Source organism: Notamacropus eugenii, chromosome 6 (genome assembly GCF_028372415.1).
Source record: "Notamacropus eugenii isolate mMacEug1 chromosome 6, mMacEug1.pri_v2, whole genome shotgun sequence".
In the NCBI taxonomy this organism is placed as follows: domain Eukaryota; kingdom Metazoa; phylum Chordata; class Mammalia; order Diprotodontia; family Macropodidae; genus Notamacropus; species Notamacropus eugenii.
Genome location: NC_092877.1, coordinates 139,265,261 through 139,292,886, shown reverse-complemented (window position 1 = coordinate 139,292,886; position 27,626 = coordinate 139,265,261). Strand labels below are relative to the sequence as shown.

The following is a 27,626-nucleotide window of genomic DNA, read 5'->3' as shown; positions in this document are numbered from 1 at the left end:
CAGAAGGAATATTGATGTTAAAACAGAAATAAGGTTTCATTTCAGGGCAAAGAGTAGGACCATTAAAAGCATTTCACACTTCCCCAAATGCAGCCCAACTTTTCAACTCTTGGTCCAGTTTATTGGCCATTTGCAGTATTGTTCCTAGATAAATATACCGACGAGTTCTGTAAATTGAACATCAAACTGAATATCATCGAATAGAAATTCTTCGTTTCCCTTGAATGGATATTCAGGTGAAACAAATTTTAGGGACTTGGATTTTATTTAGGAGGCCTTGCAATGCCTCAGAGACTGATCATACTGTAATCAACAAGTAGGAATATATGGAAAACCTCACCATCTATTCAGAATTCCTCTTCTATTTGGATTCTTTGGGAAATGTTCACATCAATGGCAAATACTTTTGGCATTCCTCTGCTTTACGCTTTACATCATCCAAGGATCATTGAATAAAATAACCTTCCTTCTTATATATTTTCAAGGAATCTTGTGCAATTATAACTTCTGTGTAGAAGTTGTCTTGGTTAACATGGTGTTTTGTTCAACCAAATTAAAAAGCACATTCGATTCTTGTCTTTTCAACAGCTTTCAGTCATTTGTGTACTGAGGACAGGAAGTTAAACACAAACTAGTTCCTGCCCTTTAGCTTTCATGTTCTTCTAAGAAACTATCAAGTCCCATTTGATAGATTACAGAACTGGGTCAGAGAAGAAGGGACGTACACATGTATGCGGAAGAGCCAAGATTCTTAGCCAGGCCCTTTGGACTCCAAAAGAAGCACTGATGCCACTACCCCCACACTACCAGATGCCTGTTCAAGCAACTGGAACCAAATCTAAATTGGCCTCCCTGTGTCATATCCATTATTCATTTTGTGAGTCCATGGGAAATGCATTAGTCTCTCCAGAATAGAATTTGGCCCAACATTGTACATATTTGAGTTATTTTTCAGCCAAATCCCTTCCCTTTGAATACAAAGGGAGCTCTGATGCAGAATTGCTATACATGAAGAAGGTAAAAATGTGACAAACACATGTCAGAGTGCACCCCACCTCTCTGTATCCTTTCTGTAATAGAAAGAAGGGTGAACCTTGAAGTAGGAGAGATCAGAAGGCGCTCACTGATTGTTTGAACATTTGGCCAGTGGCTTATCCTCTCTGTGCAACAGGCAACACACCAGACCTTGCCTAAGGTCTGTAATCAGGTTACAGATGCCTTGGGGGAAGAGAATTCCTTACATTGATGTAATCATGCAGCCTCAAAGTATTCACATGTGCCTATCTTCCAAAGTAGGTACTAGCTTCTCCTATCTGACCATCCTTCCTGCTCTAGAGCCTGTACCCTATAACTCCTCCCTGGATTATAGCGAATACTCCAATTTAGTCATTTATCCTTCTCGGACTCCTATTGGGATCTTATGTAGATGATTGGCTAGAGACAAAAACATGAATTTAGCCTGTGCCCTAGGAGTTCATTGCCTTTGGGAATCTTTTCCTGTATGCAGTTGAGCTAAGCCATAGAATGTTTATTTTTACGTCTGTAGACCTTCCTTTTACATTTTACTATCTTCTTTTCTCCCACCTTCCTGATTTTTCACCTTTGCTCAAGTCTTCCTTTGGCAAGCTATTACAACTACCTACCTGCCTAAATCCTGTCTGTCTGTCTACCTACCTGTCTATTTGTATCTATCTACCCATCTATCTCTCTGCTTTCCTATCTGTCTGTCTGTCTATCTAGTTATCTATCTATCTATCTCTTCTCTGTTTACTTCTTTAAAAGCGGTTCTTTATGCAAGCGTCTTTCTTGTTCATTATGCATTGAAATATTCATGCTTGTGGATGTCTCTTAAGTTCATGATAAAATAGAGTATGGGATTTGGCATCAGAACACCTGGGTATAATTACTAGCCCTATGACTCATTACGTGGGTAAGATTGTGCCATTTACTTCATCTTTCTGGAACTTAGTTTATCTGTAAAATAAGGGAGTGGACTACACAATCTTGAATCTCCCTTTTAGCTCTGAATCCTATAAAACTTCACGGATATAGGTGGATAGGGGCAGCAGTAAATGTGCAGTTTGGAAGACTTCAGGACTGACCTGTGACTGAGTTGGTAGGGATGGAGATGAATGGTGCTCAAAATGGAGCAGAAGGCCAATGGCAGACCTCTCAACACCTTTCTTGACCACCTGTCCCATATGGCCCGCTGCCCAGAATAAGCTACTACTCCCTTTACGTGGTTTCTCTGCCTCTTTTGGGAGCCAGCGGATGCTGCATTGTGCCCTTTGCCTAGCATGACTGCATGAATGTGAAATGAATCTGGCATCATTCTCCTCCTTGACCTACATTCTCCTCTTCAAAAGCTCCTCAAAGGATCAACTTCACAGTGCCAGAAATAGGAAGCATCCAAGTTATTGTTCACTTGTGCTGGAGTCAGGCAACTGACTGAGAAAGTCTTAACCTCCACCATGCTGAGAGGAGAGCATAAGCACAGGCTTCCTCTTGGCTGATGTGTTTCATGGGTTTTGTTTTTCTCTCTGCTAATTTTTAAAAAGGACTAAAACTGTAATTTCTCTTGTGATTCATATCAATATTCAAGTTTTTGTAGGGGAATGATGTATATCACTGTATCATATGCACATGGTATTTAGAGGAAGTTTTGGAAAAAAAAATGTCATCAGTGGGCAAGGTGTCTGTGGTGTAGCATGCACTGAAAAGCACTGTTCTAAGTGGATAGAGGGCAGAATTCTGGGACTCAAAAAGACCTAAGTTGTAATTCCACCTCTGACATTGACTGCTTTTGTTACAAAAGGCAAGTCAGTTCACTTTTCCAGGGCTCTCTTTCTTCATTTGTCACATTAGTATTATAATAACTGCACTGTTCTCCTTTCTCAGATTCATCTACTAATTTATAGATGACTTGCAACGAGCTCAGTTACCATGAGGCCCCCAAATGTGTTATGAACTCAAGGTTTCAATTTGCTAATTAGGAAAAAAAAGAAAAAAACAGTCTCCAGTCAGTGTGTTTCCAGTTGCTCCCCCACTCCTCTAGTCAGAACTGGTGCCATTCTTTTGTTACCCTTCTGTCATACTCAACTTGTCTCTTCTAAAATTTGGCAACTTTCATTTTGTAAGGCAGAACTGAAATTGGCATAGGATGGGTAAGGTTTTGCCCAGATGAGGTGTCAGGGGAGGAAGGGGGCACACCAATTTTTCCTGGGAATGTTGCACATCTTGCTTTGTTGTCCTATGGAGGACTACACTGGGGATGGGGAACCTGTGGCTCCTGAACTCACCTCCCTACACAGTTTAGCTCTTATGAGGTCACCTAACCATCTGCTTCATCCAGGGTCAAGAGTCAATCTGGCTCCTTTGGCTGTGGAAATATATCCACAGTCCAGCTATCCCTACCACCTGTCCCCTTTCTCAAACCTTCCTTTTTCAATTCCCCACTCTACTATGCTGCTAATTTCTCCCCTCCCCCCCAACCCCACCTTTGAAAGCTTCTGTCTTATTTTTTCATTAAACTCCTTTTATGGTATGTTAGCATGGTCTAGAAAATACCCCAAATCTCAGTTTCAAGGGACAATAGAAACCATCAAATCCTACAAAACCTGAATGAGAATCCCTTTTGTACCGTATCCAACAAATGGTCATATAACCTTTGCTTGCATTCCTTTGGTGGGGTGACCTCTTTAGTCAGTTAGTCAGTTCTTTTCATGGTGGTGTGGCTCTAATTATTTGGATTCCCCAATTTTAAGCTTAAATATATTTCTTTTCAATTGAGAAGGACAAATCTTATCTTTTTTTTCATGAGACAACCATTCAAATATGAAGTGCATGAAGACATTTTGTGTAACCCTGAGCAAGTCACTTAATCTCCAGGATCCAAAGTTTTTACATCTATAATATAAGACAATATGTTAGAGTAGAAAAGGCATTAATTTAGTAAACAGAAACCTTGAGTTTAACTCTCAACTCAGCAACTTAGTAACTGTGTTATATTAATCAAGTAACTTCCTGACTCCATCAAAAAAATTAAAAAAAAAATGGTTGCACTACTTTTGCACCAGGTAAAAATATTCACAGATACAGCTCTAGTATAAGGAAACATTTTGTAGGAGTCAAGGAGTTAGACATATTCTCTTTAAAGCCATCAAAAGAAAGGCTGGTAGAACTGAAGATTTCCATCCATTTTCTGTAATAAGTGCTCTTAATATGAACTTCTTATCTAAAGAACTGTCTGTGAAAGCTACTTTAAAGTATTAGAGGCTCAAATTTTTAACTACAAATATATAGATATGTGCATAAGGTAATAAGAGAAGTAGAGGATTAAAATATCCACCTTAAAATGAATGTATTATGGTAAATAGTCCATGGAGGATATTTTGATGTTACTTATTTTCCCTCAAAGTAAGTAAAATTAAAATCCCCAATTGTAGCATGGGAAAGAAGCTATTTTCTCATATGTGTGTATATGCATATATGTATAATAGGTACATGTATGTATGTATATGTGTGTATATATGTGTGTGTATGTATGTATGTATGTATTTTTAAAGGAAAGTACAGGATTAAGAGAGAGTAAGTTAAAAACCCAAATTGAACAACGTTTGAAATAGTTTATAATTTCTTTTTTAGTAGGGAGAAGGCTCCTGTGTAGCTAAAGCAGCAATTTGGGCCAGAAGCAAAGAGGAAAACTCAGATAAAAATAGGCTCAAGCAAACGCTACGAGCTGGGGTGTGAATGCTAATCATTCACCCTCTCTCACTCTGGATCAGGACTGTTTTAGTTGCTCTTTGGCAGATCAATGGAAGAGCTTTGTGAGATAGAGGCTATGGCTTGGGTTCTTAGGAAGGAGTCAAGTTCTCCAGTACCCCCTGGTTACCCTTCACCCTTTATCATCTCTGCCATATTTGAAGAGGACACAGCAGAGGGTACGGATGTAGATGAATGTGTCTTAGAGCAGGGGTCTGGGAGAAGTCCCACCTCTTTGTCAGACAGAAGCTGTGTTCTCATCTGTAATGTCAGTAGCAGCAAAAACAGTCCAGCTTTGAAACAAGACTTCTTAACCATGAATGTATAGTTATTTTTTTTATTTTGACTATTTTATTTCAATATAATTGGTTTTCTTTATAATTCTATGTATTTTATGTATTTAAAAACACTATTTTGAGAAGGCAAACTTGACTTCACCACAAGGAAGCCATGGTAAAAGAATCCATGATATAAAAAAAAGGTTAAGAACCCCATATTTAAAGGCTCATTTGATCACTGCACTGATAATTACATTCCCTTCCCTGCTTGACCTCTCCCCTTTTCTTGGATTTCCTGCAGAGATGAGTCTGAGGCATTTTTTTTTTAAAAAAGATTCCTGAAATTTAATAGGCTATTTGGGTGACTTGTTCAACTTCTCTTTTCCCTAACTATGATGATACCTTTTGATTACTATCAAAGGATGCCTAGACCCTTCTATGCCCCAGGCCAGGTCAACATAATTCATCATCCTGAAGCCTATTTTCTGTCAGCTGAACTTTTTCCATAATAGCTAGGCAGGTCCTTGAGTTACTCAAGACTTACAGTCTGGATCCAGGTCTATCTTGGAAAAGTCTTGAGGCAGAACTTTGCAAAGCTTTAGTTCTACTATCATAGACTTTGATGATAACCCAGGTTTACCTCCAGAGAGCCAGGAAGAACCAGAAAAAGACTGGGGAAGGCAATGGTCAACATTGGTTAAGTTGTGATTTGCTTTCCTGTTGATTGTGAGGAAAAAGCCAATCAGAGTCTAAATGGCAGAAAATCTTACACCTCATTATCTCTGTAACATATCTTTTATAGCCTCTAAATGCAGCTCCTCCAAATCTGAAAGGGAGATGCCCTTATACCTTATGTGTGTTATCTACCTCTTCCTGCAATTACAATATAAGAAACAGATAGAAGTGACTTCACTAAATTCTCCCTTCCCTTCTTCAATCGATCAATAAACAGATATTTAACTCCTAAGATGGGTCATGCGCAGTGCCAATGCACCAGCATAAATGAATACAAATATCCACACATTTTGAGAAATCCTTCATATAATATTTCCATCAATAAGAACTGGCAACCCATCCCTAACTTACAGTTGTAGTGTGTTGTCTGGGGTTTAGAGGTTAAGTGATTTAAACACAGACACATAACTAGTAAGTGCTAATGGAAGAACGTGAAACTACATCTTCTTTCCTCCCCAGCTAGCCCTCTATCCTTTAAGGAAGCTGTAAAAGTTAATAGGTGATAAATATGGAAGTGTTTTGTAAGGGGGAAAAATGCTACTTAAATATGAAAATAATATTGATGTTTATTTAAAACTCAATCATCATTGGAACCTCAGGATAGCTAGATTACCGTCTTAAAGAAACTACTACTATATTAAAATTTTCCTTAAATAGCTCTACCTTGAGAGCACCTACCTCACAGAGCTGTTATAAGGATCAGATGAGATCACCTATATATAGCCAACTTTAAACTGTGATATAATTTTTGCTGTTTCTATTATTAATATCATTATGTACATCATTATCATCAGTTTGGCTCCTCCTTTCATTGGTAGAGAATATCACTCATCTTTGTCCCCTCATTCTTTATGAAAATTACCTAAGTGCTTTAACTGAGTCTTCACATAGCCTGAGGGCTCAAATCACAGACAACTCTTCACTTGCCACAAGAGGGTCTCCTTGATTTGGACTCTGCCATCATCTTCTTCATGTCCCTGAGCCTGGTACTGTCTGACAGCCCTCCCACTACTCCCCTATTTAACTTCCTTTTATGTATTGTCTTTCCTGGTAGATTGTAAGTTCCTTGAGGGCAAGGATTGTCCTTATGTGCCTTATTTATATCATAGCCCTTAACCCAGTATTTGACACATTGCAGTTACTTAATGTGTGATTATTGAACCTTGTGGTAGGGAAATGGAAGCACTTGAATTTATTTAGCAGCATGGAAACAGCTGGTCTCTGAACTTCAATGGCCAGAATAATTAGTAGAAAAGGACCGCTACAATGTAGAAGGCTTTCTCGGCCCAGAGAGCTAGTCTCCCATCCTCTGCCATTATCTGATATATGATTAGCGATATATGAGGATGCACTTTGTTACTTCTCCCCAATGCAAGAAAAATGACCAGTTATGACTTTGAACACACAGCTTACTGACTCGAGCACTCATACAACCTTAAATCTAAAACCAGTAAAAGTACTCAGAGGCCACCTAGTCCAGTCCCCATATTTTATAGAGGAGGAAACTGAGACCCATGCTAGTAAGGAGACTTACCGGGGTTACATAGGTAGAAGGATCATGGGTGGGGTTTGGACCCAGTTCCTCTGACTTGAAAGTTCCTTTCCTTGTGTATCATAGCAGGTTACTCATCTTAGAAAGCACAACGTTTCCAACAAAGAAAGATCCAAGTTGAAGTTCTAGGGAATGGGACGTCAGGGCTTATCCTCCTATTGTCAAACTACAACTATGGAAGTTTGATAGGGAATAAACATGGAGATGGATCTCTCTGCAAATACTCTTTGGCTACGATAGCTGTGAGGCCTGGACAGATATGTCTGAGAACATACACTCAGCTGTGTAAGTAATAGCAGAGTAGTGCGTGGTAATCATATTAATAAACAACATTTTCTGAAGACCTGCTATTTGCAGAGCACCATTCTAAGTGAGGAACATTGAAACAAAGGAAAGAGGAAATAGAATTTCCCCCATTCAAACTTGCAATCCACATAGGGAGAAAGAAGATATACATATAAGACAATTCTCAAAAACAATTTTAAAGTCAGAATAGCTGAGAAATATTTATTCAATCAAGAAATGTCTATTATTTATCACATGCAAAAGTGTGATTGATTCTGAGGGATGTCTACTTATAGAGTGAATAGTTAGGTGGAGTCACTTCAGAAAGGCTTCCTAGGGGAAGTGTCTTGTGATGTAAGAAAAAGCCCAGTTTAGAAGAGAGAACCAGTGTCTCTAATTAAAAAATAATTGGATGAACTCAACAGAAATGAAATCTGTAGTTGGCTTGTGTACATGAAACATGGGAACATGGGTGCTTAATGCAGTATTTAAGAAGGTTTAAGAGACTGATGTTACACACTATAGATCAGCGTCACAGTAACATCCTAAATATTTAACTTTCAATTTTTTTTTGGAAAGATAATCACCAGCCTTGTCTTTTTATTAATGTGATAAAAAATGAAAGCTTGTCCTTCAGGAATAGGTGATTTGACAGTTATCACCCTTTGCTGAGAGCGATAACATTCTGGTAAGGATTGATTCCTCTAATTCAAAAAGAAGATCTTCTCCTGGCAGAGAATAGGTAGGCATGGTATCGTTTCAGGCAGAGAGAATAGAAAGTATACATTGAAGATAGCAAGCAAATAGCAACCTGGTGTGCAAAGTTGATGTAAGGATTTACTAATACTCAGTTATCTCATTAAAATGAATTTGCCTTCCAGGAAAGCAAATCATAAACCCATTCATGCCTGCCCATACTACGAAACTCTTTATCTATGTCTTCCCATACATCCAGGTAGGGGGTTTGCCCCATTCTCCATGTGCCTTCTTCATATTTTCTTGACATCAATCAATAAATCAATCAGCAAATGTTCATTAAGTACCTACTATGCACCAGGCACCGTATCCAAGCTTTCTTTCCATTATCTTTCATTCTTGCTTTGTGATCAGTCTATCTTTTTTTCTCTGTCCAGAGTGGGACAAATCAAAACCCAAATTAATAACTTGTTGGCTAGGAGTCTAAAAGGTGCCCCTTGGTCATTCACAGATGACATGTTTTACACTGCTTTTCCTTTGTAATTCCTCACTTATGATGTGTTGTGTGCATGTACCCAGAGCCAATTATACAGAGGACACCTAGGGCAAGCAGAATGAGGTGAGAAGGGTAGCACTCCTATTTTATTCCATCTATATTTCCTTTTATATCTAATATTTTTACTTACCAGGTGGTAAGCTCTGTGATTTCTACATTGCTGAAAGATTGAAAATGTCAGCACCTTCTAAATTGGGCTCCCTTTAAATTCTGTCACGTTGGGAAAGTCCCCCAGTTGGCTATTCAGTAAACTCCAGTGGCTCCCTATTACCTTGAAGATCAAATATAAAATTCTTGTTTGGAGTTTAAAGCCCTGCATAACTTGGCTTCTTCCCACTTTTCTATTCTTTTTAACCCCTTCCACTTCCACTGTCCCCAGCCCCATACTCTGTACACATTGGCCTTCTTCTCCTGACTCTAGGCATTTTCACTGGCTAGCCTTCATACCTGAAATTTCTTCTCTGATATCCACCTCCTAGCTTCCTTGTCTTCCTTTAAATCTCAAATCCAAACTTCTGCAGGAAACCTTTCCCAGTACTTCTTAAAATACTGCAAGGACCAGGAATGTCAACTAATACAAAAATCCATTGTTATTTTGCAATAAAATAAAAATTTTCAACCAAGCTTTTTTCTTCACCTTGTATATTAAATGTATATGTGTATATACATATATATAAAATATATATATATGCATGTGTATACATACGTACACATACGCACACACATATATGTGTATATGTTGTTGTTCAGTAGTTTCAGTCATGTCCAACTCTTCAAGACCCCATTTGGGATTTTCTCAGCGAATGTACTGGAGTGGTTTGCCATTTCCTTCTCCAGCTCACTTTACAGATCAGGAAACTGAGACAAAGAGGGTTCAATGACTTGCCCAGGGTCATATAGCTAATAAGTATCTGAGGCTGAATTTGAACTCAAGAAGATGAATCTTGCTGACTCTACGAGCAGGAGTCTATCCATTGTGCCCCCTCGCTGCCCCCTGATCAGTGGATTAGCCTTGGTCTTTTGAGCTGTTCTGAAATTTTCCTCCCATGGTATTTCTCTCTGGGATTACTACCAATTCTCTATATAGCTTGTTTATATATATTTTTTTACATGTTGTCTCCCCATTTAGATCGTGACCTTTTCAAAGGGAGGGACTGTCTTTTGCTTTTCTTTGTATAGCCAATGTTTCACAAAGTACCTGGCACATAGTAGTTGGTGCTTAATAAATGGTATTTGATTGATTGAAACAGGATAACGCCCATTTGGGAATTGAGGCTGCAGGAAGTTTGGACAGTCATTTCATTAGAAATTTTCCACTGAAGTAATTTTCCAGCTGGGAAGTTCTTTCTCAATTAAGTTTGAATCTTTCTCTTTGTGTTTCGCATATTTGTTTGTAAAGTGATCTTTCCTATTTTCTAACTGGAGGCAGAAGATAGCTCACCCGATCGCACAAATACTCGTGGCTGCCTCTCTGTGGAAATAACAAAAGTCTCTTCTCACTCTCTTGGGGCCAAGGAAGTTTTCCTTCATCTGGATGTAGCAAGCTTCCTACCTCTAGGGGCACTGTACCTACAATGGATCAAAGAAAGGCTCAAACCTATAACTCGTTTACAAGAAATAGAGGAAATGCCCCTCATTCAATTCCCTACCCCCTTCTATTCTCTGCATACACCCAGGTAAGAGAAGGCAGGTCCATTCATCAGTCATGACAGGAACATATCATTGATGAGATGCTCTCATATTTTAATAGTGTCCTTTCTCTATGAACAGGTAACTTTGATTGTCTTGTCAGCAACGTTATTGACTAAGCTCCTTTTGCCCTTCGTAATCATGTATTGCCACCTACTTGATTCTCTGTTTAAAGTTGCATTTGCTGTAAATCAAGGAGAACTGTCTGCTGTTGGTCTAAAAGCAGCCCAGCTGAAAGAAATCCCTTTGAAACCATTCAGCTTGTCACAAATGATTTTCTAGACTGCCTTAGCACAGTTAGGAATGTGCATCTCTTGTATGTTTAGGACAATAATTCACGTTTTGCTATCTTTTGTAAACATTCTTTGGCTAGGAAGAGGATGTAGCCTGTGATTAAATAATGCAATTCTGTTGCATAGAAGAAATGTAAATCAATAATTAAAACCAAATGAGCTGAACGAAATGTGTAGGACTGGAAAGAAAAGTTGTCAGGAGGGTTTGAGCCAAAGTGTCCCCAGACAACATAAACCGTCTTCTAGTCTCTCAGTATTTGTCTGCTTGTTTTCAAAGCACCAATTCTCTTTTCTTTTGCAGTGTCCATTTGCGTGTGAGTGCATTGCCCCAGAAAGCATCAAAGACAAGGATAGCTTACCTTTCTTAAATACAGGTATGTGTCACAGTTTTGGAGACCTGGATTGGAACATTCCACCCCCTGCCCTCCCCACCCCCATCCTGATATTATTTTATAGGGATCGTGAATATCATTTGTTTGCTTATTTGTGTACATGTTATTTTTTCATGGTAGATTGAAACCCCTTTGAAGGCAGGGGCTATTTTACTGGCTTTGGATCCCCGGTGTCTGGCACAGTCCCTGTTATGTAATATGTGCTTAATAAATACCTGATGAATTTAATCAGATTACAAGTAGGTTCCTCGAATGTGTGGGAAACTCTATAAGAAGCCATTTAGATTTGTGTTTTTAAAACATTTGATAACTCTTTTCAAAGAAAAAAGTAGTCTTTTAAAAATTTACTTCAAATTTCATTATAGTACCCTTGGAAGCAGAACAAAGAGTTTCAGAGCAGTAAGTAATATTTGAAAACTACAAGTGAAGAATGTTTTCCCTTCCCTCCCCCCAATTTTAAAACCATGAGATGTTGAACAGATGTTGGACAATTCATGTTTTAATGTACTTGTGCCATCTACTAATTTTTAAATGACATTTTGGGAAAATAAACTTGTCTATACTAAATTTGTATAAATCATTTTGGAATGTATCATATTATCAAACGTAGACTATTCTGTGGTATGTTCATGATTCATTTTAGGGATGACTGAGATGAGAATCAAATGAAGGTGTATTTACCAAAACAAATGAAAATATCTCAGCTTGAATGAATCTTTGATCTTACCAATGTGGGCGCTTCATGCAAGGGCATAGAATGTCACCCACTGGTGGTTTCTTGGAGGATTTTGTTGACTTCTAGAATTTTCCAATCTTTTATTCTAATCAACAGATTTAGATGCCTAAGACCTTTGCAGTCTCCCTCCCCTCCATCACCTCACTTCCATCACCCATCTGTTCTCAAATTCATCTGGAACATCCAAGTTATAGGAAGACCCACCCTCTCTTCCTGGCTCCTCACTTTGCCTTTGTTGCTGGACTGCTCAGAGCACTTTAGTGGGATGCACGTTGCTGGCTGTATTCTTGGTGTTGACATGTAGAAACACTGTGTATTACCACGTGCCTTCCTACTTGCTTCCTAAGGTCCTGTAGGTCTTACTGTTTTACCTGGCCTCTCAGGCCTGAATCCCCTAGGCAATGTCTTCTAAGTGAACACTGACTCACATAAGTAAGGGATCCGTAGGGCTTCCATCCTCCCTACCACTGAACCATTAAGACTTTCCATCTGCCCAGCAGCTGAACTTGGTGGCATGTATTGTCTTCTTCAATTAGATTGTGACCCCCTTGAGAGCATGAAATGACTTGATTATTTTTTCTTCTATTTGTAGCCATGACCCCTTAGCACAGTGATTGGGACATAACTTTTTAAAAATTATGCAATATTTTACTTTTTCCCAAATTACATGTTAAAATATCTTTAATCTTTATTTTTTTAATTAAAGTTTTGAGTTCCAAGTTCTATCCTTCTCTTCTCTCCCCCCTCTCTGAGATGGTAAGCAATCTGATATAGGTTATATAGGATCATGATAGCTTAATAAATGTTTTTCATTCATTCACAATGGTAATTTTTACATATGACATAACCAGTGACATAGCACGTGAAATGTGGTTTCTTATTGCCTTTGGGGACTCATAATTCATGACTTCAATGAGCATTTCTCAAATGCTCTTTGTTGTTGTTTAGTTGTTTTTATTCATGTCTGACTCTTTATGACCCTATTTGGGATTTTCTTGGCAAAGATATTGAAGTGGTTTGCCATTTCTTTCTGCATTTTACATTTTACAAATGAGGAAACTGAGGCAAACAGGGCTAAGTGGCTTGCCCAGGGTCATATAGTTAGTAAGTGTCTGAGGTCAGATTTGAATTCATGAAAATGAGGGTTCTGGATTCCAAGTCTAGGGCTCTATCCACTATGCCACTTATCTGCCCCTTAGTATCTACTATAATAGCAATAGCTAGCATTTTGCATGCTTTAAAGTTTGCACAGCACTTTACATACATTCCCTCATTTGGTCCTCAGAAAACCCTGTGAAGAAACTATTATTATTTCTATTGAAAAGCAGAGTCTGAGAGAGGTTTAATAACTTGACCTGGATAAGTTAGCTAGTGTCTGAGGCAGGACTAGAACTTGGGTCTTCCTGACTCTGAAGCCAGAGTCTATCAATTATGCTCCCTGTTTGCCTCTACGGAGGACTGCCATAGAGCTGCAACCTGTTTATGTTTTCCAGTTTCATTTGTAGGGAGAATGTCAATATTGATGTATCTCGGTGCTTCCAGTATTATGTCAACTTACTTGTTGGTGGACAAAGTTCTCATATTATGGGGACTGAGGGTTAAATCAATATATTTTGGTAGTCTAAAAAACTTTGTTTCTTGGTACCCTTTCCCCATTTTCTATCCTGCCACTGTTATTGTTGGAAAAAATAGTGTCTCAGTTTTCTTTGCTTTATGAGAAGCTATGGCACTGGTTAATCTACTGGTTTCAAGGTTCGCCATACTTGAATAACCTTGTTCTAAGATGACAGCTATTACCCATTTCTGGTCCCACAGCCTGAGTCTAGGCTGGACATGCCAGAGCTTGTGCTGTAGTCACCTCTGCATTGCTCTGAGGCATTTTGTGAGATTTTAGTGGAGTTGTAGATGGAAGTATTATTTAAAAATGATAATTTATGTTTTTAGGTCTATTAAAATCAAGAGAAATATTCTTTAAGCTAGGAGTTCTTAACTTTTTTTGTGTCAAGGTTTCTTTTGACAGTTTAGTAAAATCTATGGATCTCTTTTCAGAGTAATTTATTTAAATGCATAAAATAAAATACACAGAATGGCAAAGGAAGTTGTATTTTTTCACATCTAATCTCATGGAACCCCAGAAAACCTATTCATAGATCCCTTACTATGGCTAGGGATCTATCCTGACTTAGAACCCCTGCTTTATTTATAAAGAGAAATATAATACATGAATAGAAAGGGGAAGAGGAAAAATAATTAGAAAAAGTGAATTTATCCCACAGTGCCTAACTCATTTCGATAATAATGTTTGGATTCCCTGAAACTTGTGCTAATTCTTCCACAGTCCTAGGATGTGTATTAATATACTAAAGCAGTAATCAATTAAAAAAGATACCTAGTCCATATCTACAAGAGAAGACTGAGGGAGAACATAGCTCTTGCCCCTGAATGGCACTGATGATCTTTTAGCACATATGCCTGAGAGAAGAAGCCTGGAGACCTTGGTTTAGGCCCTGTCTGTCCCCAAGCTACTTCTCTGTCCATTTTCCAATAAAGGAAACATGGCTTATATGTCAGTTGGTTGCTGTTCCTTGTTTGTACTTGATGAGGACCAAAATGAAAACACTATGTTGGGGTTGAGGTTCAGTGTGTCCCACTGTAGCTGATCCGGCCAATATGAACTCAGAAGACTCTACCATATTATGAGCCTCAGAGGACTTATGTGTATATATGCAAGTTAAGAATCTGTTCTAATGTGGTAGATGGGGTCTAAAAGTAAGAAGACCTCTGTTCTCTTCTGATTCCACTACTTACTAGGTACACATACTTGAGGAATTCATTCTGACTTTTTCATCATTCAAATGCAGGCATCTACCCTTCACACCCCACAGTATTGTCATGAGAGTAAAATGAACCAGTTTTGTGAACCTCACATGGGATATCATTGCTACAGTATTTACTAAAACATAAAATATAGTATAAAACCTACAATGAAGCACTCTCTCTTTTTATAACCTCAAGGGAATATAGAGGTGATCCTGGGTTCTCACTGGGTCACAAGTTACATCAGGTCTCACTATGCCATAAGGGCTTTAGGTCCCAGTTCACTGACTAAACTCTATCAGCTTAGTTAAGTGGGTGGTTGGCTGGGGTCATAAGGTATGAAGATTTTTTTTTTTATCTACGACAATTCTCAAAGATGTTCCATAGTCAAGGTTAGACTGTGATTTGCTGTAGCAGACGGAATGTCCACCCTGTAAAACCAATGATCCTTGAATTATTGAAAAAGAGGGCAAAAAAACCATTGAACTACTGACTACAGAATTTCATGGTATCCTTATGCAACTTTATTCATCCTCATGACTGATCACTTATCCCATAAAGACAAGGAAAATCTCATATGATAAAGTATACAAGTATAGAAGTTGGATTCAAAAATTCAGCATTATATTTTTAAAAAAATGTCTGCTTGAGATTTAAATATGCATTGTTTGTATACTGACTGCATATGATTTTGTCCCATGTATAGCCTAGAGAATTTATCATGCACTCTGTGCAATTTCTTTTAAGTCAGCAGGCAAAGGGGGCTATTGACATTCTTCCCCAGTCTGGATATTAATATATTATGTGAAACTCACCAGCCTCAAGAGAGTTATGAAGTACTCCTTGAGTGGGAATGCCATATCTCAGAGCCGCTCATCATGATTCTATTTATATCTCCAGAGATTTCATTTATACTCCAGGAAACTCACTTAACTCTTCTCACACAAGAATCTTAATTTCCTATCACAGCTCTTCCTTTTCCATAGCCTGTTCCCATTCAGGCTGGGGAGTAGGAAAACAGACGGAGGAGAAAAGGAGTGGGGCATCAGAAGGAGAAGAGTAAAAATTCCAGGGAGAAAAGAAAATCCCAAAATCAACTTAGCTTTTGTAAAAGGTGATTATTCACAGTTGGCTTTTATTTTATCAGAAAAAGGCACACACTACAATTTTACAGAAAATAATAGCTGTTCACCTTTTTATTTGTTTAATAAAGACTGTGGGCAACATGGAAACAATTTTGAATCCATAACTGCTGATGAAAAACGTTCACTGAGACTAGAGGAAAGTAGACAGAAAACACTTTTTTATCTAACGTGGTTGGGAAAGGTGGCTTTATTGCTTATCCAATATTCTGGATGGATGAGATACGATAGAGATCATAGTTCTTCAACACGGTAGACTAGAATATACAACCCCATAGCTGTTTTGACCTGAATTTATATTTCTCTGATGGTGCAGGGGTCACTTTAAGATATTTTATGGTCATTATGAATATCAATTGTTATTATATAATCGATAAGAGAACGTTCTGGTGAGTTGAGCATTTTAGTTAAATGGAATGCCAGATTTTTAAAAAGAGTTTTCTTAATGTTATTTTCCTTTTAATACTCATAATAAAGCTGGATGTTTATAATGAGTTAAAAACTGTGACCTGAATGTTTAAAAAGAGTTATTATCATCTAGCACATCAATTATGGAATTAATTTGGAAATACTTTTAATTACATTTGACCCCTGTGAATCTTTGGTTTCGAGCTGTCATGTTAAAAGCAATATAAATGTGACACCAGCATGACAGGGCTTTTTCATTAAAGGTTATAATTTAGGACTAGGCTCCCATCCTAGCACAATAGGACAAAGCTTTCTGTCTTTCTGTAATAGTAACCTACCAAAGAGAAAGCAGACTAATTAACCTTCAAATAAAAACGTGATGGGCCTAGCCCAGGAGAGTGTACTATGTAATCTCTCATTGATAGGTCACCATTTTTAGATGCTGATGACTGCAGTTGACAATGACAGATATTCATTAACCTTCTTACCTTTCTCCCTTATCTTTATATGAAATATAAACAACATCAGCATGGAATAATGAGAATAGCGTTGGACTAGGAGTAAGGGAGCTTGTGTTTTAGTCCCGTTTCCACCAGTCACTAGCCATGGGACTTTAGACAAGTCACTTCAACAGCTTGGGTCTCAGTTTCCTCATTTCTGAAAATGAGGAAGTCTAAGCAGATGAGTTCTAACAGCTCTAAAATAATGAGACATTTTATCATAAAATTAAGCTTTTGTTATTTTTCTTCCCTCTTTTTATCTTGTTATTTTTCATTGATTTGTTTTTAGATTATGCATAGGGAAATTAATATTACATTGAATCAGATTATATGTTTTGTGCATGCTGCTGTTTGTGGGAGTTTTTTTGTCATTGGGTCAGAGACAGAGGATAAAGTAATAGCTAGTGGGTAGTTTTCAAATTAAGGTAGGTGGAATTAATTGTGTTATAATATAAATTATAATAATTATTTATTACTCAGAGCAGTCTAGAAGTGAAATGAACTACCTTGAGAGCTATTGGCTTCTCCATCACTAGATATGTGAAAGCTGTATGGATGATCAAGTTGTTGAGGATATTGTAAAATTAATTCCTGGTCAGATCCAGGTTGGAATAAATGACATCCAACATCCTTTCCAGCTCTGAAATTTTGTGAACTTTTCACAAAGAGCAGCAATCCCTTGCTGTTACCTTCTAGGAATCAAATGTTATGTTGCAATGCCTTAAAAATGTTTGATTTACTTCAAAATAATAGCCTACTCTCTGGTAGGTATGGTGTCGTTGAAAATGAATAAGACATGTACCCTGTCCTTAAGCTGAAGCCTAATAGGGGAGTTATGGAATGTTCTCAAAAAGTATAATATAAAAGAGAATAGCAGAGCAAAAGATGGTTAGAGATCTGAGTTAAGAGAGACTGCTTCCACCAAAAGGCATCAGAAAATGCCTTATGGAAGTGTGTAGATGCAATGGACAGCTCTACTAAAATCACTTCTGCATCAAAGGGTTGATAAGTCAACTTCACTCAGGGCTAAATATTGTAACGTGAAGATCACTCCTTATTCCAGTTCTTGATTCCTCTGCCTCATGATTCCCCATGAACCTTCTACTTTCCATCTGAACCTGTGACTTCTTCAATATAGGGAGCCCTTGCTTGGTGTGACAACTGCCTCACTGATGCTGGGTCCCAATGAGTCTGAGCTAGAGCACGGGAGGATTCATGAAGTGATTTGCTTTGGTTATACAACCAGTACGTATCACAGGTAGAAGTGTTCCTGACTCCCTGGCTGACGCCATGTCCACTGATCCACAGTACCTTTTATATGTTTCAAATTAGGGAACCACTGAGATAAACTGATGATCATTTTTGAATCTAGCATGATACATATGATTCTGCACACCACCAGGCATGGTCTGAGAAGTTTTTATCTTATTATGGAATCCTGAGGTATTCTAGCTATCTATCAGCGGATGCCCCATTGTTTTTCCTCTTTGCTTCATGGAATGTTAACAGTGTGTCCCGGTTCCACCTTTCTACTTGACAGGAATAGGGACAACACTGGGCCTGTGGTTTCACTGGAATAGGGAGTGCCCAGGGGAGGAAACTTTCTCACTACATGTAAGCCAGCTCTTTTTCTACGACTTTGATTATCAGATACTTGCCTGGAGCCCTGAGTTTTCATTGTGGTAGTTTTTCCCACTGCTTAACATTCTGAAATGGAGGGGCAGAGGGAATTTTTTTTTTTTCTGATATAGCACTTTCTCTGAAGCTTTTACCCTGACTTTCACTCGTACTCTGAGTCAGATTGCTCAAGTTTTTCCAAGAATATTTCATACTGTCTCAAAAGTCTATGCTTGATTGGTTGGTTGAGACTTGTTTTCACCTCTGTAACCTATTGGGGCATCAAATCACTCAAAGTGGAGTGGATGATTTTATTGATTTACTCAATCAACCTTACACCTGTCAAAAGGCTTCCCCTATCTCACCTTTTCCTGGACACACTTGAAATAAGATGTATCTCTAAAGCCTTTTGAGCTGCTTGATTACCAAGTATTGCATGGTGTATGTCTTTTAACTGCTAAAGCAAAGTTGCTTTGATTGAGTTTTAAAACCCATTAGGCTATAAGTTCCTTGAGGGCAAGGTCTGTCTTTTGTCTCTTTTTGTATCCCTAACACTTAGCACCATGCCTGGCACATAGTAGGCACTAGTAAATATTTATTGATTAATTAAAAACTATCCTGGGCGTTTGCCTAAAAAAAGGTGTGCATTGACTAGACAGTCACCGTTCTTGAAATGTTATTTTTTTTAGACCTCACTGTCTATATCTATATTTTTGTTTGTGCCAGGTAACAGAATGAACAGCACAGAGCTGAGGGGGAAGCCCTGAAACTCTGAAGTTTTCCTATGCAATTTGGTCATATTCACTCATTAGATGAGAAAGCCCACAGTCATACCTCTAGAACTGAAGCAGAACCCACCTATTCCTGGTCCCTTGTTTTACACATCAGGACCCTAAGGCCCCAAAAAGGTTAAGTGACTTATGGATGATCACATAGGTAGCATTTGAATCCACTTCCTCCATGTACGGTGACATGGATCCAATTTGATACAGGCAGCCAGGCCAGGATGCTGGTGGTGTGAAGTGTATATGATATGGATTTGTTTTCTTTTTTTAAGATGCAAGTTCCCAGGATCATGGTCCATAAACAACTCCACTGAACTTGTGCATCATTGTGAAACCATAAATAATATTCATTTGAACTTAACCTTTATAAACAACGCACTGCACCTCTCCTGTATGCTAACTCATCATGATATAACCAAGGTTAATGTAAACTTTTGAACTTTTGATTGACATATTGCCTTCTTTGTGTGGTGCTCTATAAATCAAGGGAGCACTGGTCAATGAGTGCGGAATGTGAATGTGACTGTTGTAATTGTCTTTACCTTCTGCCATTCAGAATTAGGGGGAAGCTGTTGGGGTGGGTGCTCCTCTTCCTCATCTCACCAGCCCCTGCAAGAATAAAGAGAAAGGTGAATTGGATGCTCCTGCACCATGTCAATGGCCACCTTGAGAATACAGTAATAGAACCTCTTCTCTGGGGCTCCATTGTCTTTCAGTCTGCCTGAATACAGTGAATCTGAGACAGAGCTGAGCTCCTGCATCACACTCTGATTCCAGAACCAGTGTTCTTTCTACTGTATGAGATTGAGAATCCCAGAAGACTTGGAGGTCATTTAGTTCAACAGATAAGGGAAAGTGGTCAGAGAAGGGAATACAGATAGCAAAGGGCCCCAAGCCATACACATAGCTATGATATGAACAGATGTACTCTGACAGTGGAACAAGTAATTTTTCCATTCCTTCCATGCCAGCCTCTCCTTGAGCATGTCACTGCCAAATATACATTGCTTTCATTTTTGTATCTCACTTCCTTAAGATTTTTCTGTGTTGTTCAAACTATGATTCTAGTGAGACCAGGGAGATAAAGGTAGGTAAGCTTAGCTATACGGAGGGATGGGATAGAAGAGGCATAACGTGCATAGCAGGAATTGGACTAACTCCTGGGCTTGTGCAGCTGTCATGGTGGTAGCTGGTCTTCTGCCCAGGTCTTAGCTCAGCTGGTCCTTTGTAAAACACCTGGTAGTTTGCACTATCAAAAGACTAGCCTAGATAATGTTGTCAGCAATCTTTTACTGAGCTCCATTGCCTTCGAATCACCTCTTTTGGTTCCTGACTCAGTGACAGAGTCCTTTTTTATTCCAATATTATGTGTTTTTAAACTTCAGTTATTAAAGTTCTTTTAGCTGCTAAATATTATAGTTTATAAGTGCTTGATGCATTTTTTAAGGTAAAAATAAAAACAAAACAAAACAAAAAAAAGCCCTTTGAAGCAACTGAACTAAGCCAAATTTAGACTTAGCTTGCAATACCCAGAGCAGTACCTAGCACATAGTAGGTGCTTAATACAAGCTTGGTGGGTAACTGATGGACCAATTATCCTAATCCTTCCAAGTTTTCATGGTGGAAAATACTGAAGTTGCTTCTCCTTTCCCCCTTAGTTTTATTTTTATTTATATTCACTGGAAATATGAATCCAGTTTAATTCCAAAAGTACTCATGCTAGACAGAATCACAGGTTTTTCCAAGCTCTTCAATGTTTCTCCTTTTCCTTTTATTTTTAAAATACATTTTCTTGTTACATTACCTTATTTCTCCTCTTAGCCCTTCTGCTCGTCCTTTCCAGAGAGCCATTATCTATAACAGAATTTTTTAAAATTCATTTTGATAACATTCTTTCTAATTTGGTTCTCTTTTGATTGTTTGCTAGTCATTTAAAAACACTGAGTTTCTAGCTAGAAGACCTGCTTCTGAATCCTGATCTGCTACCCAAAACCTGTCTATATTCATCAAGAACTTGCAAAGTACATACTATGTACCAGTTACCATAGTAGTCACTGAAGATAAAAAGATGAAAACAAGCATATTCCTTGTCCTTGAGGAACTTAGATTTGACTGTAATTTTTAGGGACTTTGCTAAAGAAAACACAGTAGCACAGAACATGCTCAGTCACCTCCTCTACATCTCTGTTAAAATGCTTTTATCTATTTTTTCCCAGTCACTTTTCCTCAGATGATTATACTAAATATCTTCTCCATTCTTTTGATCTAGTATCTTTTTTTTGCCATTGTTTCATATACTGTCTTTGCAAGTTATCATTGTATTTCTCACACTCGGGCTCCGTCACATTATAATATTCCGTTCCACTAAAGTGCCACAATATATTTAAGCATTCTCATATTTTTGGGCATTTAAGCTGATTCCATTGGTTGCTGGCTTTCTCCAATCACATGTAATGGACAGCACCTATTTTCCTCTTTTTTTGTGTGTGGGGTCTCTTCCAGATAATGAATATCAAATTCATTTAAAGCCTTAAGGAAGATCTTGTTGTATTCAGGAAAAAGGAAGCATGAGAGGCATGGAGGAGTGAAGAAGTTAGCTTGGTATTTGTTCCACTGAGTTTCTTGCACAACATAAATTTGGACTTTGGGAATAAAAGATATTCACTAATGTCTCCTTCCTGTGGTTGTCTCAGAATAGTAGTTATCTATTGCGTCTCAGAATAGTAGCTTTGGATCATATAACCATTTTAGAAGATCAAAGTAATGGAACAAGAAAGAGCAAAATTTAGTCCTATTGTTCAAATGTGGACCGTAGGTTCACAGAAAATTTGCCATTTTAGCCTTAAGTTCCTCTTAGATGTCAAATCACTAGGGGATCCTCAGATCTTTGCCTTCCCATTGTCACTGTTGCTTAACTATCTAAGTGACCATTGAGGGGCAGTTTAAACTTTCACAACTGGTTTCTCATGAGAGGGAGTTAGAAACCTTTTTTAAAATCATTTTAGCAAAGGGAGCTAAGCCTGTCGTGCTTTTGTTTTGTTTATTTTCAAAATTCAGGTCAGGATTATGTAGTACATATGAACTGAAACTGTCCAATGGTCAATACACCTTGTTCTATATAAAGAGAATCTTGACACCAGCTGAAATCAACTGCTTAGAATTCTTTAGTCATTTACATAATGTATCTGTTAATTCCCTCTTGGACTATTACTCAAGTGGTCAGTTGGTCAGTCAATAAGCATTTATAAAGCTTCTACTAAGTTCCAGTCACTATGCTAAGTGCTGTGGATACAAAAAGAAGCAAAAGACAGTCTCTGTCCAAATTAAAAATTCACAACCAGAATGCAAGTACACAATTATACCAATGATCCCTCGCAGTTGCTAGGGAGAAGCATTTCAGTATGTCAGCAGTAGATTTCACCAGGTGGCCCATTGTTAGGAGCTTTAACATATGCTGTTCATGGCTTCATCCACATTAGCTAGTCTTCTTGTAGAGATTGTGGTGGTATGAAAAGACAGTGCTGCAACTGGAGGTTGGGGATTCTGTGTTCCAATTCGACATGTGAAATTTCTAGGTATATATATCTGGACAAGTTTTGTATGCTTTGCATAGTTCCTTAGACTCATGTAGGTTGCAATCCACACTGGGAAAATTACACAGATCCTTCACATATTCTTGTGTTCTGTGTACAAATGACACAAAGATCATAAGAATGGTTAGTTGAAGACTGAGATTAAAAAGAAAAGATCTTGATAGACTGGAGTATAATGGTATTAAACTCCAATAGACAAGGAGTCAGTAAACTGTTTAAGAGGATCCCTGTGGTCCACATGTTGATTTCATTTTAAAATGTAACATTTAATCTATGTTTCATTGTATTTCTATTTATTTTATTAAATATCTCTCAATTATATTTTAATCTGGTTTGGGCTACACTTAAGAGTGTTGTTGGCTGCATGTTTGACATCTCTGGGCTAAAGCATTGAACCTAACTGAATAAGATGAAGTTTAATAGGCACAACTAGCGAGTCTTGCAGTTGATTTCATAAGATCAATTTCACAAATAGAATGGGACTTGCTCATTTCTGCAATTTATCTGTATAGCATATTTGGGCTTTAGTGGCCAAAATGCAAGTCAATGATATAATATGGCAGTCAATCTTAAGACAAAATTAAGATAGTTGCTTCATGGAATAAGGTGATCAATCATTCTGCTGTACCCTTTTTGAGTCAGATAATCACTGGAATATTCAATTTTGGTGGCCACATTTTATCAAAGGCATTGCCAATGTGGAGCATACCTAGATGACCATAACCATAATAATGAGAGGGTCTTGAGTTCATATTGGAGAAGGACAGGAAGAAAAAAGTAGGGAGGTTTGCCCTTGAAGGATTCAAGTGCTTGTCTATCCTATGGTAGGGGATCAGACTTGCTTGGTTTTGCCTCCCAGCACAGAATTAAAAGTGGCATAGGAACATTTCAGAGAAGCAGAGTTAGACCTTATATAAGAAAAAAAAACTTTCTAACAATTTTAGCTATCCAAAAGTAGATTTGGCTGCCTCAGAGGGTGATGTATTCCACTTTATTGTATGCCTTCAGACAAAAGCCCAATGACAATTTATCTGACTTGCTGTAGATGGGATTCTTTTGTTCAAGTATTAGTTGGGACTAGTCATTGATGTTACTTCTAACACTGATACAGAAATACATAATGGGACCAGGCTGATTTTAGTTTCCTCCTCCTCTTCTTTCTTCTTTCTATTTTTCCTCCTCACTCACGTCTTCATACTTGTTCTGTATTTTGTACTCAATAGATAGATGTTCAGTAAATGTTGCTGACTGATGCTTGGATCTTTATTGTGAGACCTGTTCTTGAATTTCATTAACTCAGGAGAGAAATTCCAATCCTTATGAATGATGATTCAGGAAGTTTCTTAAGCGTAAGAACATTTCACCATAAAAAGGGAATAGGGTATTTAAATATGTATTGGGTGGGGGAAGGGGATGATTCAATTGTCTAATTATTTGCTTTTTTTCTACCAAATGTTTACTTTCAAAACAGTAGAGTTCCCACAGTGTATGTAGATGATGTGCCCTGGGTGGTCAAATGAGACTTTGGGAACTCATTAATCAAACCGCCCTTGATTTTCTGTTTAAGCTAATTCAACAAAGGATTATATTTAGAACATACTACATTGCCAGGGAATGAAAAAGTCAAATAAGTCAAAGGGTTTTTTATTGGGATGATGGGAAAGAAAACCAGACTGTATTATTCATGACAGCATCCAGACATGCAAAAAAAAAAAATACTGTGAAATGATTAAATAGTTTTTTGTGAAAGAGAGAAGACCCAGAGATTTTTTCATCCTATGGATTTGAAATAGGATTGGGATTTTTGAAAAAATAAAAGGCAGCAGATAGAATGAATAATATAAGTAATACAACTGCTAAATATTAAATTTCATTTCCTGCCACCCAATGAGCATGTCCTAAGCAAGCTATGTGCAGTGTATTACATTATGTAGTAGACCAATAAAGACCAGGTGAAAAGAAGTTCTCATCCTTAAGGACCTTGCATTTGACTGGGCTGAAATATTTCTATATGTAAATAAATATAAAGCATACACAAAGTAATTTCTAGAGGAAGAGTATACACTGGGGCATGAAACTGAATTAAAACTAATCATTACTACAATATTCTGTCTTTTAAATACTAGCACTATAAAATGAATGGAAATATTGAAGTGAATGAAGCCTTTAGTGTCTCATTGAACATTAAGGATGATAATTCCTATGAAAGTAAGAGAGAAAACTGTTGCATAATTTCCTTAATAAAAAAGGTATTATTTTAAAATAGGCGTTCAATCATGGTACACCTTTGTTTTTCTTTTTAAGTTGAATCAACACTTGAATGACTGATAAACCAACTAGTTTATTCCCAATTTCTAGAATTAGTTTTTGAGTCATAGATGTCTCTCAGAGGCTCTTTTTTCTTTCTTATCACTGAAGATGGGACTGTTGTTCTAAAGACATTTCTGAACCACCAGTATTTGAGCAATTACTGTCTGTAGTTGTGTTATTTAGTCTCTTTGGATTGGTATATATTTGCTATGGAAACATAGTTGCTTTGAGATGTTGAGATAAATTACACATTATATATTTTACTTATTAAGGGACTTGTACAACCATCATACCTTCAAATATTATTCTCAACATAGTTGCCAAAAAAATATTCTGGAGATTCTACCTCATACCCATCCAGATTATTAAAGTTCACAAAGAAGAAAAATAGCAAATGTTGGAGGAGCTGGAGGATACGTGTATGTTAATACAGTTAGTCAATTAACAAACATTTGTTAAGCACCTATTATGTACCAGTCACTGGTCTAAGCATTGGGGATACTAAGAAAGCCAAAAGACAGAGAAAGGCAACAAAAAATCCATTGGACACAATGTAAGGGAGAGACACCATAATAGAACTATATACAAACAAACTATATACAGGATAAAGAGAAAATAATCAACAGAAGGAAGGTACTAGATTTAAGAGGGATTAGAAAAGGCTTCCTCTAGAAGGTGGGATTTTGGCTTGGTCTTGAAAGAAGCCGGGGTAGCAAGAAATAAGGAAAGAGATCATTCAGCGTATGAGGGGCAATCCATAAAAATGTGTTTTTGGTGCAGATATGAATTGGTATAGCCGTTCTACAAAGCAATTTCTAAATACATTTAGGGTAGTCTTTATCCCAGTTATCCCACCTTTAGGACTATACCCCAAAGAGATCAAAGAAAGAGAAAAGATCTGATATGCACACAAACGTTTATAGCAGTTCTTTGTGTTGACAAAGAACTGGAAACTAAAGAGGGGCTAATGAAACTAAATTGGGTAGTGGCTGAAAAAAATGTGGTATGTGAATGTAATGGAATGCTATTAGTCTGCAAGAAATGACAAAGGGATGGTTCATGAAAGCAGACTCACATGAATTGATGTGGATTAAAGTGAATAGTGTTGTATAAATAAACAACTTTAAATGACTTGAGAACTCTGATTAATAAAATGGTCACTGTGAGTCCAAAAGACCATGATGGAGAGATTAAATATGCCCATGGCCAATACAGGAAGATGTTTTACTTGACTATCTATTTGTTATTAGGGATGTTTCTTTCTTTCTTTTTTCTTTCCAGTGGGAGATTGGAAGAAAGAAAAATAAATGCTTGTTAATTTAAAAAAAAAAGTTTGATTTTTAAAAATCCTCTGTAAATAAAATCTGAATTTCTCATGCTCAAGCATTTTCAATGGCTCCCTATTCCTTCAAAATAAAATACTGACTTCTCAACTGGCATTTAGAGTCCTTGATAATCTGTCTTCAGCTCACCTTTACATTCTCACTCATTCACTCTACATTCTAACCAATCTGACTTTTCTCTAAATTCAACATCCCCTTTATGCTTCATGACTCTGATTGACTTTCTTACATGTTTGGGAAGTTCCTCATCTTTATCTTCTCATTTTAGATTCCATAGCCTCCTTCTACCTCTAGTGCATAGCCTTTTTTGATCCTTCTACTTTGTGTTTTCTCCCTCCTCAAATTTTCATGTAAATGTTTACATGATTCATTCCCTCAGAACACAAGCTCTTAACATGTAGGAACTTCTCTTTTTTTTGTTGTTTTACTATATCCTTAGCTCCTAGGCCATTGACTTGAATTTAGCATTGCTTAATAAATATTTCTTGGATTGTATAGAAACAATATATTGACCATCTCTTTGGTTCAGTGGCAACATGGCTCCCCAACTCAGCAAGACGACATGTGAGACAGCACACATCTTACACCCACAAATTCTTGAGATGATATGATAGAAGTGATCACTGATTAATATCACATCAATGGAAACTGTGAAAAGCTTGAAAAGAGCACAAGTCAAAATAGCATGAAATTTAAAATATGTTGTCTTGGCAGAATAGACTCAGAATCAGCAAATATAGTTTTAGTGGTCTCTTAGAACATTCTGGTTTTGACAAGTATTTTTTCTGGGTACGTTAGGACCAGGAGGTATCACCATGTTTTCCACTATCATTTGAAAGATCTAGCATGTACCACAGCTATTTTCTACTTTTAGTTAGCTTATTTGAAAAACTATAAGTGGATCCACAAACATAATTGTATGGATGTAGCTACACAAAGTGATTGGAGTGGAGCAGGGGCTGGGGGCTGAGAGGGAAGAAGAAGATCATGAATGGCTACCAATGCCAATCCACAGTTAATTAATTTTTAACTTATAATTGGACATTAAGGCACAGTGTGGCAGAGGCCAAAGTCATCTCTGTTTTGAAATGATGACTGAGCATCAGTTACCATTGAGATGTAAAAGTTATATGAAATG

General features: G+C 37.6%; 1 protein-coding gene across 9 annotated transcripts in view; it reads left to right on the top strand.

Annotated features, from left to right (window-relative positions):
- INPP4B (inositol polyphosphate-4-phosphatase type II B) overlaps positions 1 to 27,626 on the top strand; it is a 958,716-nt gene that overhangs the window by 676,978 nt on the left and 254,112 nt on the right. For all 9 annotated transcript variants that reach the window (XM_072621124.1, XM_072621125.1, XM_072621132.1 and 6 more), the window contains one exon: positions 11,147 to 11,219. In XM_072621124.1, coding sequence (XP_072477225.1) covers positions 11,147 to 11,219 — 73 coding nt within the window. The remainder of the gene's footprint in view (positions 1 to 11,146; positions 11,220 to 27,626) is intronic.